We start from the raw sequence: 17356 nt of genomic DNA on the forward strand, positions 1-17356 counted from the left end.
CAGGAGTTTGATTACCACATATTGAAAGTGACTGGTCCGTTTTAGAATGGGCCAAATGTTTTAGATCAACATGCAGAATTGCAGATGTCATGACAATGATGAACATATTATTAAACATTATGTAGATCTGTCAAACACTTTTTAGGGAGTACTTTTTAGGGAGGTATATTTATTTGAGCACACGATTGATTAGATGCTGGGTAGATCATGTGATTAGATTTAGAGTTCTGACATGAACTGTCTCACCAAAATCAGTAAAACTACATATTCCATTTAAAACCTCATGACTGCTACATTATCTTGTGTATGCACTGAAGAAGAGGTAACATTTCTAAATGATAAGAAGAAAGTGAAAGTTATATCTTATTGAATAAAAAAGACATAAACCTGGCCCAGAACTAAAATTATAACTAGATGCATATATGTTGATCTGTTCTGAATCATAAGACACTAAGGAATGTCAACTGAAAAGTTAGGTCTTCTCTCCATTTAGAGTATTTTTTTTCTGCCCTTCAATTATTGAATTTTTAAAAAGGCTAAGGCTAAACAAAACCAAATACAAACCAATACACTTTTGAGGACAAATCTGGAAGAGAGAGTCAACATTTTAAATCAGTCCTGTGGGATTTTGAAATGGAAACCTGAGTTTTTCTAAAATTTTTTGAAACAGAAATTGTATTCAAGTTATATATTAGTAGGAAGGACCTTGTTTTGGCAAGATGCCTTCAATTATTTTGTGCATTTTCACATTTCATGTAGATCATGCCCTAGTACTGGCTGAGAAATATTGTAGATCTATTTTTTCCCTTTTCATAACTGAATTAATGACAAATATCCTTGTTTACCCTGTACCAGCTGCTACACAGTGGCCAGCAGCAGTATCTGTGGCATTTGACAGGAAAATAAGCCAGTGCATTTCTTTTCTTTCTTCTTCCTGTTCAGTTTTGTCACATCACATATGAGGTCTCCTTTTATGCTTTTGCATCCAAACTAATGAGGCTGCATTTTGGGACCTGAAGAGCTGGAAGGAGAAGGGAGAGGAGCAAGGTAATGGAACAAGTTCAGGTACTTGAAAAAGCAGCATATAGGAATGATTGAGATCCATCTTTTGTCTTCAATGCATAAATTATCTGAAAGTAGATTTGAATAGAAACTTAAGATTCACAATGAGAGGGATGTAGTGCCTTTGTCACATCATTACCTAGCAACATAACACTGAAATTATACTTTGAACTCATTCTTATGTTAAAATGCAGAACTGTTATGGTTCCTTTGCAGATTAAATACATTGCCAAACAGATGTCTTTTTCTTGGTCAATACATTAAAAATCTCCCCTGTACAGTATACTTAGGGAAAAAAAAGAAGTTGAAGTTAGAGCAGCATGCAGGAGAAGTGCTGAAATGAAGAATCCATGAATAACCTGAACAGAGTTTCTATTCCTGGAGCTCACAGCTGACTATAGAAAAACTTTTAAAGATTAGAGGAAAGGTTTCTTACTGAAGAAGGAATTTTTTATATTATTAGTTTGTGCATTCCTGGATTAGGCTTTTCAGTTTTTTAAAGATGCCTCCATCATGTTACAACATACATACTCTTTCTACAAAGCCTTAGGTCCAGGAGAGGAATGTGTAAGTATTTGCCTTATTCATAATCTTTCTTAGAAGTCCTGCAAGATAAAAAAGAAATGCATATATGTTGCATGATAATTTGATCCAGGTACTTTACAGGTCTTAACTTATTATATACTGATGAGCAGCATTTTGTGAAGTAGTTAAGTGGATATTGATCTTGTTTTTTTGAATTGAAGAAGGTGGTGGCCTGAAAGATAAAACCAGAATAAGTGGGGAAAAAAAAAATCTTGCCCCAAAACGCTTAAACAGAAAATTATTGAAAAAAAGTGTCATTATGCATTATGAATCTCAGACAGAGAAAAAACTACTTGGAGTGCTCTTTTGACTGAAGTTGACAGTATTCCAGCAGCAGCAAAACGTACTTGGCAAAGCCAGATCAGCACTAAAACATTGTGTTACATGTACTGAATTTTACTGGTGGAATTACATTATCACATTTGAACTGATCCCTGTTGCTTGAAAGCATCAGGATTTTGTTGTGTATCCCAGAACTCAGATATGTACATGATGTAGTTGCTCAGTGGGGAAAATCTGGTTAAACTGAATGTAACTGATTAGAGCACACTTGCAGATATGGAAGTTAAAATTACTTGTGTTGGTGTCTACCATTTCTTTGAGGAGTAAACATAATGGAGTCAAACCTCCAATTTAATCTGTAGTCAGCAGGGTTCTAATCTCTTCAGCAAGACTTCACTGGATTTTTAGTTGGTTGCCTCAACCATTCTGCCTTTCCACATTCGTGGAACCTTTGCTGTACTAGTAAGAGAGTCAGTGCTGATGACTTGCTCTGGCCATGGAAAGTAAGAGTATGATATTACTCTCACTGTAAACCACAGGTCCTGTGGTGAGGCCTCTCCAGCCACTGACTGCTCTCCGTTCTCGAAAGTCACCACACCATGGGAAATTGGTGGGAGAGTGTAGCCCAGGGTGTTGAGATCTCATGATTTCTCTGATATTAAGATCCTTTCAGGGATCGCTTAGTACCACAGAAGACAGAGTACCTTGATCTTTCCTTCACATTAAAGAGCAATTATGTATCATATATAGTAGGTGCAGTCTTCCTGACATACTGCTGATTTTTGTAGACAAAATCCACAAAAAAATGCGTACTCTCCATAGTGTGGGAGAACATACTGCTGAGAAGGTCAATCATGATTCATTATATAGACATTGAAACTTCTTTTCATCACGTTTTCGGCTTGTGTCTTTTCATATACTCTTAGTTGCCACTTCTCAAGTAAGCAGCTAAAATAGTAGCTGAGCTGTAAATAATAGTAAAACCCCTCTAAAAACAGTTTTGCTGTTAAAGTGAAGGCCTATTTTAAAGTTTTTGTGATTTTCCACTGTTCCTTCTTTAGTGCTAAGAGAGAACAAGGAATTCCCATCTTCAGTCATGTACATGCTTTGGTAAAAAGCTTAATCCTTCAGTGGTAAATATTAAATGTTTTCTTTGAGTTTCCCAGCACCTTTAAGTCCTTCCATCAACTTCTTGGATTGCACCCACTGCACCTTCTCCAAGCACACAAGATAAACACAAAAGATTTCATGAAATGAAACGAAATTATTTAACAGGGAGGTTTTCTGGGAAGTATTTGAAGACCCATAACAATGCACAGCACAATTACAAAATCTATCCAAGTCACCCTCTGAAAGCACAGCACCCTCTTAAAGTATCACAGACAGCTTTGGTTGCCCAGCTATCCTCACCTACAACAAAGCAATGGGTTAGAAAAGAAGAACACAGATGCATTAGCAATCCTCAGAAACCTCTGTTCTCCTTGCTTGGTACCGTAAATGACTTAGATACTGTGTATTGAAACTGATTGCAAAATCCATACCGTGAATCAAAGCTCCTTAAGAGCTTCATGCACATCCTTGCACGGAAGGGTAATTGCCAGTGCTCTGAGCTTCTGTCCTGGAAGTCTAAATTAAGAACAAGCCTCTGGGCTGCTGCTAGGCCTGCAGTAACTTCTCAGGCTTTGTCCTCCCTCTGTAACCAGCTGACCTGAGCTGCCCCCAGAATGCAAATCCACTGTACCGTGCTGTCAAAACAAATTACTAAATATCAGGCAGCACCACAGAGGAGACAGAAGCCAGGATCTTAACAAAAGTAAAAGGTTGCTCTCTCATGCTTGCTGAGGAATTAAAGTAAACTAAATGCTTTGGTGGGAGGGAAACACTCGCCTTTCACCAAATGCTGCCCTGAGACTTGATCCAGAAAGTAATCAGGTCTCCCATGAGGAGACAGAGTGAGATGTGAAGAGACAGAGTGAGATGTAATGAGACTCTGCCCACGTATCGAAGAAGTGCACTCAACACACAGTGCGTGCAGGCCTTAGGAAAAGGACTTGGAGGGAAGAATTTTCTGTTCACATTGTTCATGGCAGAGGCTGGGGACACGTACAAACCGGGGAGGAAATTTATGCAAAGAGTGAGAACTTGCTACCTTGTTTCTCCTCTGATATGGGCTGAAGCATGTTGAGAACCCTAGGTGCTTAATGATTGCAGGGCTGCAAGAGGAGTCTTCATCTGCATCAGTCATGGCACTGGGATCCACCTTGGGCTCTGGGCACACTTTTTTTGGCTTTCCCTGTGTCACCTGCTGCCACTGCCCCGACTGTGGTGGCAGCAGATGTGGACAGGGCAGCTCTGGTGTCACCAGGTCCCAAGCACCACCATGGTTATGTACCTCCTCCTCCTTGTTGCTCACTGCTCTGTGATGGAGCTGTGTGTGCTGCTGGGGTGATTTGATCCAGTGGTTAAACTGACTTTTTATAAGCACTGTGCCTAGACGCCTTTGGGAGAAGTGGGTGAGAAGATGGGACAGGACACTGAGAATGCTGTTTGAATAATAGAAGAATAGCCTCTGGTTAAATTTGTGCTGATAATCCCTAGGGAGCTAATACTGCTTTCAGTTACATGATTTCTTTTTTGCTTCACCTGGGAGTATCTCCCTCACCTCCCACATACTACTTGCACCATCAATTCCTTAGAACCTTCTCTGTTGCTTTCTTATAGGGATGCTCGCTGGATCTGAATCCATTAGTGCTTAGTGATCTAGATATTTAAAGCTTACTGGTTAGGTTATACTCCTACATTCTTCTACTTAAAATATTTACAAATGAAAAGTAAGTTAATTTAAAATGCCACTAAGTTAAGCTGATTCTACTTGCTTGAACTAATATCTCTGTATAGTTCATCAGAATTAAACAAAACATGTGGATATGGATGTTTCAGCAGAGAAACAGACAGAATAATAAGGAAATCTCATTTCCATTTTTAAAAGTCCTAATTATCCTGGCAATTAAGAGGGAATCAGTTTTCCAGTAAAAAAACAAATGAGGAAATTTCTTTAATCAGAGCACAGTATGCAAGGCCTTCTCAGAATAGTCCAAACTAATGCAGACTTGAATGTAAAATGCCTGTACATAATGAAAGAATGGTTTTGAAGAGTCCAGGGATGCTGATGCTCTGAAAGGCTGTGATTTCCCCATAACCCACCTGGTAGCTTTTGAACTCCATGCCTGTTCCAAAAATTGGCAGAGAGACAGAGATCTCAAAGACATATTTCACCTTGACATATTTCTTGAAAACTGGTGGGGCAATAAGGGAAGAAGTCAGCAGTACTGGGAAGGAGGAGGAGAGATTTGTCACATGGTCATGAAATATAAATCCATAGGGAACAAATCTACAGGAGTCCTGTTTTTTGTAAAATATGTTTATTCTCATTTACAATAGACTAGGCAAGAAAACCCTGCCAGAATTACATGTTTTGTTGTTTTGTTATTTTTTTAATGGTGATTTGCAATTGAATGTATGCTTCGTCATTATTTTGAGGAGACTTTGTTGTTTTATTTGATTTAAAAGTAAGCTTACTTACTTACCTGTGCAGTTTGGAGGTACTATTCAAGCACTGTTCTTTGCTCCATTGCATCAGTTTTATGCCATGATTTTACTGAAGACTCCATAATATGTGTCATATAGAGAAGCTGGATACCTTTGAAACTGGCATGCCAAATAAAGTATCGGGAGAACAGAAGACTTTTTTTCCTTGGAGTGGGGAGGCCTCTCATTTTTGTAATGAAACAATTTGGAAACATTCATAAGGTGGCCTCCATGCTGTAAATGGACTTTGGAAAGAGTAGAGGCAGATGATAAATCATGGTAAACCACGGAAATCACTTAATCTATGTGGGGGGCTGGTGAAGGGGAAGAACTGATGGCATCATGTCTTCTAGGGCAGATTATAACATCCCAACCAGGTTATAAACCCTCTTCCCCTTTTATGCAGCTTGGAACAGTAGACTCTTTCTTGTAAATGAGGTCTCCTTCAATGAAGAGTGTTGGGTAAGAGTCTGAATTAAGAACATGTGAGGAAAAACAAAAGAACGAAGCCTGTTTAATTAGAATGAAAGAAACTCCCCCCTCAAATCCTCCAATCCTAGTTTAGCAGAGCGTAGGGGTTGTTAAAGCTGAAGGGTCTGACTTGCTGACTTAGGTAAATGCAATGCTCAGCAGATGAAGTCATGCATAATTAATTGTTCTTTGTTGCATTCTTTCCAATGTAATGACTAGTAGCATTAAAGCTTATAATAATTGATGTTTTCTGTGTACTGGAGCTTCAGGACAGCCAATTAAGGCAGTGGAGGTGGTAACTGTGTGGCATCTCTGGCATCTGTTTGTTAGCAACATGTGTGCTATAACTTTTTTTTCTTTTCTTTACTTGTTTCTAGTGTCTAAAACAGTACATGCAGCTGGCAATTCAAGAAGGTTGTGGTTCTCCTATCACATGTCCAGACATGGTGTGCTTGAACCATGGGACTCTACAAGAAGCAGAGGTATCTACAATTTTTCTTTCACTCTCTTCTTTTTTTTTTTTTAACTTAAATCCCCCAAATTATCTATATAATGAATATGATCATACACTTTTTCGTCCCTTTAATTACCATTAATGAGCTTTTGGCAAGAAGCCTGACTGACAAGCGGAGTTAGAAACAAACAGATGTTTTCCAAGTGTTTTGCTCCTTTTTCCCTCCCTCTGTGCCTTGGGGAAAGGTTTACTTGGCACCTGGACAACCTCTGTATTACACATGCAGGTGACTTAACCAGAATACCCTGTGTCCCAGAATCGCTGAGCCTCCATTAGTATTGTCAGTTAAATCATATTTGATTTGACTGCAAACACTGGAATTCTTGCCTCTTTCTTAACTCAAGAACAAGAACTCGAAGTGATGGTACAAAAGGCCAGAATTTCTTTGTGTATGTTGATATTGGGCTTCAACAACCAATTTGTAGTCCAATATAAACACACAAGGATCTGTAGTTGTATGGCAAGAAAAGTATCTGCATAGCATTAGGTGGAAGTACATCTTAAGAGATACGAAAGGTGTCTTTGTTTGCACACCTGGCATGTTCACAGTCTCCCAGAGTAACTGGAAGGTTCGGTTTGCAAGTTAAGGCAGAGAAACTGGAGGGAAAATGTGCTCCTCAGATCTTCTTGCAGTGCTTGTCACAATGGGCTTGTAGATGGCTGTTCGATGGCCTCCCAGCAGTTTTCCAGGTGGCTAAGGGATTTTGGCTGGTTTTGTGTGTTCTCTCAGCATTTGGTTGCAGGAATAAAATCAAGAAGAATTAGATCTCCATCCCTGAACTGAAGAAAACCAGTTTGTCTTCTGGGTTCCCTTGAGCCCTGTGTAAACAAATGACATAACTGTGGCAGAAGTATATAATTAGTGACAGTGTGATTCCCGATACCAGAAATGTCTTTTACTCCAGAAAAATTCAGAATTTCCTCTCCAGCATCCATTTTGAACGCTGTGCTTAGCATGGGAGTTGCAACTATGTTTGTTATGGCATGCAGGCATATGGTGGAGCTTTTTTTTGGCTGAATCCAGCTACTGTGGAAAGTAGCCAGCTGTTTCCCTTTCCTCCTCTTTCTACACAGACACAGAGAGGGTGTAGCAATGTCCCTCCCATCCATCACACCAGATTGGAGGCATCTAGCCTCTATTGAAATGCATTTTTAAAAGAAAGTTAACAAATGCTAGAAGGAATTCTGCTCTGTTAATCCAGGGTTATGATGCTGTAGGAATTAAGAGAGATATATTTTCCCTTAGTAAAACAGGAGAACACTCCAGGGCATGTATAAATGGACCGCTAGCTTAATCCTTGGGTGTTTTGGGGGCTGAAAGCAAAACGACTAAACAATCCAAATGTGCATTAGTGTCCCGTGGATGAATGAATGTTCTGACACGCCCTTTTGGTGATGTGCTTGAAACAGAAGCCTTCTGCCTAAATAGCAAAAAAGTCCCCAACCTGGTTAAAATTATTGCTTATGTATTTTAACAAATACCTATTTATTTGAAGAAGAAAACCACCCAGAAAAAAGTGTGAACAACAGAAAGAATAGATTGACTCTATTAACAATCTGCAAGTATGTAATCTATAGATTATGTATGAGAACTCTCTATTCCTCTTTCTTCTCTATAAAGGCTGTTCCTTGTGAATATGTGGCCTTTTAAAGCTATTATTTAAAAACCTATAACCTTATCTCATGGTAGAGAATGTGCTTAAATATGGCTATTGTTTGGCATGGAAGTACCAGTTAGAATTACAGTTTACTCATTTCACACTCTTGGACTTGTGGTGTGAAAGTATGAGGCTTCTCACCTCTGGAGGGTCTGGATATTTGTTCTCTGGCTTCTGGCAGGACAAGGTTCCTCAGCAGGACAGTGCTGTGAGGAATGACAAGTTACCTGTACTGGGGAAAAAAAAAGAAAAGGTCTTTTTTTCGACTCTGTGATAGCATCAGTGTTTTGAAAAGGTGTATTTTTCATGTTATGTTCATTTCAGACTATGCTATGACTGCTGTTTATGAGGTACTGTTACAGTTTGGAGAAAAAATAGCAGTTCACACTGTCTTTGTCATGGCCATGGTGTTAAATTAGTTCCTATACTTCAGGCTAAATGCTCTTAATTATGTTAGCTAGCGCAGTTATTTTGTTTGCTTTTTAAAGTGCCTTTTGCCCTAGCCCACACAAGAGAGATAAAGGTCAATTTAGGCGTAATTTGAAGTGAAGGAAGGCCTTTTAATTGACTTTTGTGCGTTTTGGATCGAGCTTTCTTCAAGAAGGAAACTGACCAAAAATAACAAAGCTTATAAGCACTTATAACACAGTATAGCTATGAAAGTTCCTCTTCTTCCCTTTTTAAAAATCCTTTTCAAAGGTGTGTAACATTTCTTCAGTGCTTTCCAGTGACCTGTTTGTCTTCATCAAGACAAACCAGAATTAAGTCTGGTTTAGCCTCTCAGTAAAACTTTGAAGAGTTTAAATCTAGTTTGGTACTAAATTATTGGAGCTTTTTCACAGGTCTTGCCTTGCTTCTGGTTCATGTTCTTCTTCTGTTGCTTTTGGGGAATAGAGCAGGGCAAAATTCTGGTTAACATTTTAAACAAAGAATAGAATTTCTTTTTGTATATCACATGAAGAAATGAACAAGTGTAAATAGTAGGAATGTGTCTCTCTAATACAGTTGAATATTTCTTCAGTGTTTGGGGAGTAAACTGCTTATTCATAGAGTATTGGAGATGTTGGGAATTAAGGCTTTACTTTCAGTCTCTGCATCCCTCTGGACCCAAGAAAAAAAAAAATCCAGGTTTTTATTCTTGAAGTGCTGAAAGTGAAAAGTCATTTGCAGTAGAAAATGGTACTTTTCAGTATTTTGAAAATGTGTTTTCTGAAACTCCTCTGGTTTGTTTTTTTTTTCCTTTAACACAATCTTGTTGAAACTGGTATATTCCCCAGCTGTCCTTTTGTTTTGACAAATAGTGCATTCAAACAGAAGGAATTGTTCTGCCACAGTGCTTGAAATCAAGTGCAATCCTAGGTCATATCTTGACCTGTTACATCTAGATAGCAGCTGCTTGTAGTATAGCTGTCTTTAAGCAGAAATAAATGAGGGGTAGTCATGGTAAGACAGTGGTTTTGGCTACAGGCTCTGTTTCAAATAGCTGGTTACACACAAAAAAAGAAAGTTTAAAAACAGTCTTGTTAAATAAAATGCTTGTCCTTTCGAGCTCTAATGGTACAATAAATGAAGATAATTTGGATTCCTTCCTGGAAGCAGAAGGTAGAAGGAACGTTTTATGTTAATGCAGTTCTCTTAAATCGTGCAGACTTCTGTCTGGAATATTTCTGTCTCTCTTGGGAACTTGCTCCATTGATTTAATTGGACCAGTTAATACCCCTAATCTAAATAAGAAGTAATTTATCACAGTTTGAAATGGTTTTGCTCGATGTGAGTCCAATCACCAGTGTAAGCTATGAACCAGGATAAGTCTCCACTGCATACAGGGGTTTCTAATGCAATACTCACTTGGATAATGTCTAGGGGATTACGCTTTGCTCTTTCTGATTGGGATCAAAACTGTGAAGCAGTCAGCAAAGGAGGTACTGATTTGGGCCCTCCTTTTGCCTCTTAAGTTTGTAGAGAATTACCCCTTTGCATGCAGTGCAGATTCTGCTTATTGTCTCTCTGTCTGTGTAAATCCAGGATCTACACCAGTGCTAACCTGACAGAGGTTGTCAGCACTTTATGAAGTGATGCTGGGGTCACTTTGTACAGTGACCCAAATCTTAGAATTCTTAATTGCATTATATTCCATACATAGCTGAACAAAAATCCCACTGAGAGTCGGTTTAAAATACCAGTTTTATTTTTAATTTGAAAATTGGTTTACATTTTTCTGGGGGAGATTGAAATGGTAAAATGAGAAGGAATGTGAGAAAATGTTGCAGGCTGACATATCTTTTTCAGAGTCAAAATAAAAATGTTTGATCTTATTTACTCATTTTTAAATAAAATGAAGGAGAGCAAACGAGAACCTTAATTTTGTTTTTATTTGTCACTAAATAAGAGAAGAGCTCCTTAATGGAGAAAATGAATAATTTAGCATTCCTTTATCACTCTAGTGAGCATGGTAGCTGATGAAGAAAGCTGTGGGTGTAATTTCTAACAATAAAGAGATTGAATTCCCATCCCCCTTTCAAAAGCAAACCACAGCCCCTGTTGAAATTGTTTTACACTGCTTGCAAAACGAGACAGTGCCTCTGTTTGTAGGATTTTGGTAGAGGTGGACAATGCCACCCTTTTCAAACTGCTGTTGCTGCTGCCAGTGCAGGATCTGTCCTTGCTCCCTGTCTGCTCAAGTGACAGGGAGAAGCACTTGTCCTGGTCAACTTCTCTCCCTTGACATTATCAAGGTTTGATTCATGTGGGTGTGAAAGGAAGTAAGGTCTATTCAATTTTCTTGATTGCCTCCTTACATCTCCCTTGAAAGCCTGAGAATAGGTGGAGTAGTGATTTTCCCTTTCCACTGTGGTAGCCAGTGTTTAAAAACAGGGGAGTTGTTCTTCCTTGGGTCTTGGTTGCTGCACTGCCTGTAACAGTTTGCCCCTGTGTCAACTGAACAAAATTATTTTGAACCCTTTCATATTTCTTTCTTTGCTCTTTTGTCTTGTGTAGTAACAGCACCCCTCGTTATCATACCATGCTGGGTGATCTTTTTGGATGCTTAGCAAGGGTCCAGCTGGAGCCCTTTGTGGTAGTAAGCCTTCAAAACTTTGCTTTTTTCCATGGATATTTTTACTTTGAGTGAACGCTGCTGTTCTTAGCAAGAGCTCCTGTGTTTTCTTGTGCTCTATAACAAAGTATTTTAGCTGCAGATGTTGCTTACAGGATGTAGAAAATCAGAAAACTTATTTCAACTCCTAACAGTCTGATTAGTCTCCAGATATTTTCAGGAGAGGAGAGTCCTTGCCTCTAATCTTTCACTAAAACCCCCAATATAAAAAAAAAATCCCCCAAACTTGTCCTGTAGCATTTCTTCCTCTATTTCTGATGTGCTTGTGGTCTTTCTCTTTTGGCCCTTTGCCATCTGCTGGGTTGCTGTTTTGCTACCTCCCCAGATTTCCATCCCCTGACCAGCCCAGAGACATTTGTGGTTGTGCAGGAGAGGAATGGACACCCAGGTAGGGCTCGAGAAATTGTCTGGAGATGAGCATTTAGACTGATGCCAAGTAGGAGGAGATAAACACCAAATCCCCTTATCATGCTTATGGCTGTCCTTCTTGATTAAGTGTAAGTGAGATTAAAAGTTCACTGAGGAAAAGATTTGCTGTTTTGGTTTGGTTTGTTTTTTTTATTGGGACCTGATACTCATGTTTCTTTCTTTCTTTCTCCCTTTCTTTTTTTTTCAATTGAATCTGTGTGTACAGCTTTGATGTGGCACTGAATTCATGCAGCAGCAAATTGTGCATTCTTTTCCTTGTGCCTAAAAATACTAAACCTATGAGAGATTTCTGCTCAGCACCTCTCAGGTTGATGTCTGTGTGGGAGTTATCAGGACCTGGTCTTTCAAATCTGGGGAGAATTAGTGACAGGCTGCATGTGTTCAATACCAGAGCTGCATGCAGAGAGGGGGCAGCTGAGCTATGAAGAGGGTATGTAGGAAGAGGAGTGGGGCCAGGTGAAACCAGTGGGAAGGGCTGGCATGGTAAGCTCAAGTTTTCCATAGGAGAATGGGAAGCCTTTAGCACTGGCTCTGCTTCCTATTGAAATCTACAATAAAACTCCTGCGTCTGCTCCCACTGTAATCAAAAAGGCCGACTTTTAATACATGGGAAATTCTGGGCTTGATAGATCTGCTCTTGAAAAAATTGTTTGTTAAAAGCCAAAGCAAGCACAGAAAGACCCCAGACAACTAAACAATTCACTTGAGTGGCTCTTACAGCATTGAGACTTGCTGTTTTAGTTTAGTCTTAATGAAGGAAAATTTGAAGTAGTTGCCAATGCTCACCCAGCTAGAGAAACGCATATGACTCTTATTGTTTTCCAAACTATTTAGGTTTGAAGCTGCCCTGGGGAGGAGTGGGCAATACTGAAATAATGTCTTTGCTGAAACTGCCAAACTTCACTCCTTTTACTCTTTCATTTAGTTATTATTTATTTTCCAAGAGTGTTTTAGCTGACTTCTGATGAACAGGTGAAGAGTTTCCCAGGAAACTCTCTGTGTTTACAATCATATTAATGTAATACTGTTTCATATTAAAAACAGTTTTCATGCTAAATTCAGAAACTGAGTGAGGACAGTACTTTGACTGTGGGCAGATTTACTAGACTAAGAATATACTCTGTAAAGTTTTGTTTGTGTTTCTTATTTTGTTATTAAATCCTCTGATTTCTCCAACTATAAGCATCTTTTAAGCATCTTTGAACACTTAAATCCTGACATAATTTGTATTCATTTTTGTATAATACTGGCTTAGGTTAAATAAATGATCCAAGCGTCTGCTACAAAATGCAATGTTGTGCAATCAAGTTCAGTTGATTTGAGATCTTAATAAATCAATTTCATATTTAATAATACAAATGTATTTATTATTTTCTTTTAATTTATGAAAGGAAATGTGTTCACAGTATGATATGGAATATATATTGGATTTTTGTCATTATATTTCTTCTCATGAATACTGTATCACACAATCCAGAAGGGGAGCAAGGACCAGTGTCCACTTCACTGAAGGCAAATTTTGCCTTTTACAGTAATCTGAAGGATTGTAGTGGGTTACTGGATGAGAGTATCCCACTGAATGAGAGCCCTTGACTTCAAAGTTCCACACTGCCTCACAGTGCTTCAAATGATCAGGTCTTGTGTTAGTATCAGTCTGGCTTTATTTTCAGTAAAAGAGAAAGATATCTTCAGTGCTGGTACAATATTACAAACAGATCAGACAAAGAGAATGATCCCACATTCTGAATCCAACAAACATGTAGCTCCTGAAGTGTCTATGAAGTTTCTTTTGAATCCCTCCTTACCCTGGGTGCAGGTTTGCTTATTGGTTTTAAATAGGGCACTTGGTTTTCTTACGTAGACTGTTAATTGGAGATTAGACCATTTAGCCTTTCAGGCTGCTAGTTTAATTATGGTAATGTGTAAAATGTATCAGCAAAGCCTGATTGTCTATGCCAGCTAAATATGTTATCTTCAGTCCGGTTCCCAATAGGTTGGTGTGTGTCTAAGTCAAATTCCAACAGCAATGGCATTAGCTGCCTCAGCCCACACCCCATAAAGTGAATGAAAAACGGAAACCAGACTGGCTTTTATGTTCCTGAGAGCTAAGTGACCCCTACCATTAAGACTGGGAGACATGAATGAAGAACCATTCATTTGGGCAGTATTCTTGTGCATGAACAACATGCTGCAGTCTCCAAGGCTGGCAACATGTCACCCTTTGTTACATTAAACTAACATGAAACTGAAAAGCTTGAAATAAATACTGAATCCACAGAGAAGGCTTTCCTATGCATGATAAGAAAGATGTGGGCTCATCTACTAGGCTGTGTTGCTGAAACAGGGGAGGTCAAGAACTGCTTTAAGTTTTGGTGAAGGAGGTCAGAGTATGGAGGAAGGTGATGCTGAAAGCAAGCAGGAAAAAAAAAAAGTGGATTTGAGAGCCAACTCAGCAAAGCAGGTGTGTAGAACATCATGCTTATTAATTTTTTTAAGTCTGTGTTTCTAATGATTTTTCTGTGTGTTTGTTTCTCATTTCAGATTGCCTGTTTGGTGCCTGTTGACCAGTTTCAGTTGTACAAGAGGTTGAAGTTTGAACGAGGTGTGAACGTTTTTGTTTCTATTACCTTCCTTTTTACAGTGTCAGTGGAGGTAGCACTGCTACATACTGCAAAGACAAAGCCTGTTGAGTGAGCTGAGGAACAGACAGAGATGTCTTTGTTTTGAAATATTTTCACTAGGTCTCACTGTGCTCCAAGACAAATTTGAAGTTCTTTCAGTTTTGCAGAATCAACAAAGTGGCATCTTACTGAATTATCAGACTTTTACTCAGGCTTATGGGCAACACTCTCAGATTGTGAACCTGTGGCTCCATTGTTCTTCCTATAGCATGCTCATCCTGAGTGCTTGAGGTGGTGGTTGTACTGTTAGAATTAGACAGGCTGCTAGAGGCTGGTGCATGGCAGGGCACACAGTCCTTTTGTACGTCCATAGGGATCTTCAGAACTTCTGAGGGAGACATACCCTGAAGTGCAATGTGGATTTTTGCAAGCATCACTGAAAAATAGATTTTATTGTGTAGAAGCCTCATGTGTGTTCATCTAGTATAGTTGCTCTTTTTTTCCAGAGGAATAATAGGTCCCCTCATAACTGAGTAAAGCCTATTAGTAAAGAAATTTGAAACTGATGGTCTCACTGGGGCCAAGCTTTTCTATTCCCAGAGGTCAGCCTTCTGCATCTGGAGATGGTTCCTTGCCAAGGCTGAAGAAGAAACTTGCTAGTTAGAAAGATGAGATCCCAGTCCTGCTTCTAAAGACCGACACCAACTTGAAAGTCTCATTTGGAAGCTGAAGTGTTTTTCAAGGGACTCACTTCATGGTAGTTTGCAGACTGGTGTGTCTGGGACTGATCTGCCCTAACTCTGCCTATTTTCAAACTTTCCTTGAAAGACTGTGCTTATGTTCTTGCTTTGCATACATGCTTAGATGCAGGTGGACTAGGAATGTGTAAGACAGTGCAGAGGTTTATAAAAATTAGGTAAAGTAATGCACTTGTAAAGATGGTCATATAGAAGAACACATAGGTTTTTATAGGAACTAATCTGGCATGAGTCAGATGACTGCATGAGCACGAAGTACAAAAACTTCAGAATGGGGCATGCTGAAATATGCCCCAGAATTCATAGGAGAGTGCAGATTTTAGCTATGATTTGCAGGCACTCAGGCCAGAAAAAAAAAAAAAGAAAAAAATCCCAGTCTTTGCTTTCATTTTTTATTCCTCTCTCCTATTATACCACCTTCTCATTTTTCTTTAATTCCTTAGCAAGTCCCTCTGGTCCCTAAGCCCATTGGTGGCTTATCTACAGTCCTAGACAATGGAAATCGGAGCTTGTTAAATTACCATATTAAAGAATTAAGGAAGAGAGACATTCTTGCAGTACATTAATCTGTTTTATGTAAAACCTTTTTTAACTGAAGACTCTGAAACGAATGTTTTCTGGTATCTCCTCTATAACTAGCCAAAGCTGAACTCATGATCTTCTGTCCAACTCACTGTTACATCTCTTTGTTTTACTGTCTCCCACACACAGAAGCCTGAAACTTGTCTATTTTTAAAATCCTCCTTCCCTTTTCTTTCTTGCTTAAGTCTGAGAAATTCTCCTCTACCTCTGCTACCTCTCTTCATCATGATTCTAAGATCTGTCCTTGCTCCTTTATAGTGAGTAAAACTCGTATCTAAGCAGCAGATTTGGACATAGCTTTTTGCCTTGCTTATTGGCCCCGACAATAAATCCAGCTTACTGATGTCTGGGAACAACAATTCCTGCTAGCTAAAGCTCTGACCTGGGCACCCAGCACTAATACCAGCCCTGGCCAAGACCTTTTGCCTATCCTGGATTTAGCTTTGTCCCCAAGGCTGACCCCATTTGTGGACTCATCAATTGGACTTGGCTTATTAGCTTCTGCTGGCCTGAAGCTCTGTTCTCAGACCTGGGCCTCATCTGCCAAAGCCTGCTTGCCCTGACCAACGAGAACACTTGTCTGCCAGTCTTCTTCTGAAGCTAGCAATAAACCTGGATGATAGCACCTGCTGGGGAGAAATTCTGACCTGGAATCTGTCCAGGGACTCCCGGCAGCCTGAGATCTGTTGTGTGTCTTATGTCTGTGTCGGCCTTAGCACAACCTAGCCTTTTTCAAACCTAGCCCCCTTCTCCCTTAAAATAGGGGGATCTAGGGTGTCCTTCATGACTTTTGTTCTGATCAACAAAGCCCTTTAACTTCCTCTATTTAGACCCTTCTTCTCTCAGTTTTATTCAGTTGAGATATGGACTCTTTGCAGAGTGCACTGACAATATGCTGTTCTCTTGTGGGTTTTGTGTTCTTAGAATGCAAATATTCTCAGGCTTTAAAACAAGCTTTCTCACATATCTGTATCTTCTCTACATCCGGTTAGGGCCAAGCCACAGAACTTATGCGCAGAATATTTTAGTAGAAGAAATAGGAATTGCTCTATGTCTATTAAGGATGGGGCTGATGTCAGCCCCTATCAGAAGTAAAGAAATAGAGGAATAGTATGTGGTTAGGACAATGCACTATGTTTCTGTTTCTGTGACAATTGTCCAGTTGTGGTGGATGATGAGAATCTCCATCTTATACCTGATGGAAATGCAGTCCATTTTAAAAGGAGGTGTTCCTAATATTCTGTGAAATAGAATCATAGACTCATCCTTTTAATGAGTACCTCTCCTGAGACAGAAATTCTTTTGTTCAGGGTGCTGCATTTCCCTTGTCTGCCTCCCACATCTGACCTGCCTGCTCACATATTTTATGAAAAATGGCCATATCCCTGCCCAGTACTGGCATTGTTTGGGAAGACTTTCCTCCTGAGAGTGGAGTGCATTGTGGCTGAACTGGCTGTGGGGAAGCAGGGGAAAGTCTTGGAAGAGAAATAGCCCTAACCAAAAGATGGAGCAACTTGTCAGAGCAGGATGATAGCCTCTTCCATTTTTTTTGATTGAGTCTTTTTAGATTTTTCTGGTTTCATTTGTTCTCCATGATAAACCAAACTGTATGAGACAGCATGGATTGGAAAACACTATCTGTAAGTTCTTTGTAAAATGGAGGAAGTGGGAGAGGAGGGAGTTTCATCTCA

The 17356-nt window shown here is 39.4% G+C and overlaps 1 protein-coding gene across 5 annotated transcripts in view; it reads left to right on the top strand.

Moving 5' to 3' along the window:
- Window positions 1–15436, top strand: part of RNF144B (ring finger protein 144B) — an 82975-nt gene extending 67539 nt beyond the window's left edge. For 3 of the 5 annotated variants that reach the window (XM_027654026.1, XM_027654024.1, XM_027654025.1), the window contains 2 exons: window positions 6366–6470; window positions 14246–15412. In XM_027654026.1, coding sequence (XP_027509827.1) covers window positions 6366–6470; window positions 14246–14398 — 258 coding nt within the window. In that variant the 3' untranslated portion in view covers window positions 14399–15412. Of the gene's footprint in view, window positions 1–942; window positions 1066–6365; window positions 6471–14245 lie in introns of all 5 variants that reach the window. The other 2 variants (XM_027654028.1, XM_027654027.1) reach the window with 2 other exon arrangements.
- The last annotated feature ends 1920 nt before the right edge of the window (window positions 15437–17356 follow it).

The sequence above is a fragment of the Corapipo altera genome, unplaced genomic scaffold (genome assembly GCF_003945725.1).
Source record: "Corapipo altera isolate COAL_440 unplaced genomic scaffold, ASM394572v1 60, whole genome shotgun sequence".
Classification (NCBI taxonomy): domain Eukaryota; kingdom Metazoa; phylum Chordata; class Aves; order Passeriformes; family Pipridae; genus Corapipo; species Corapipo altera.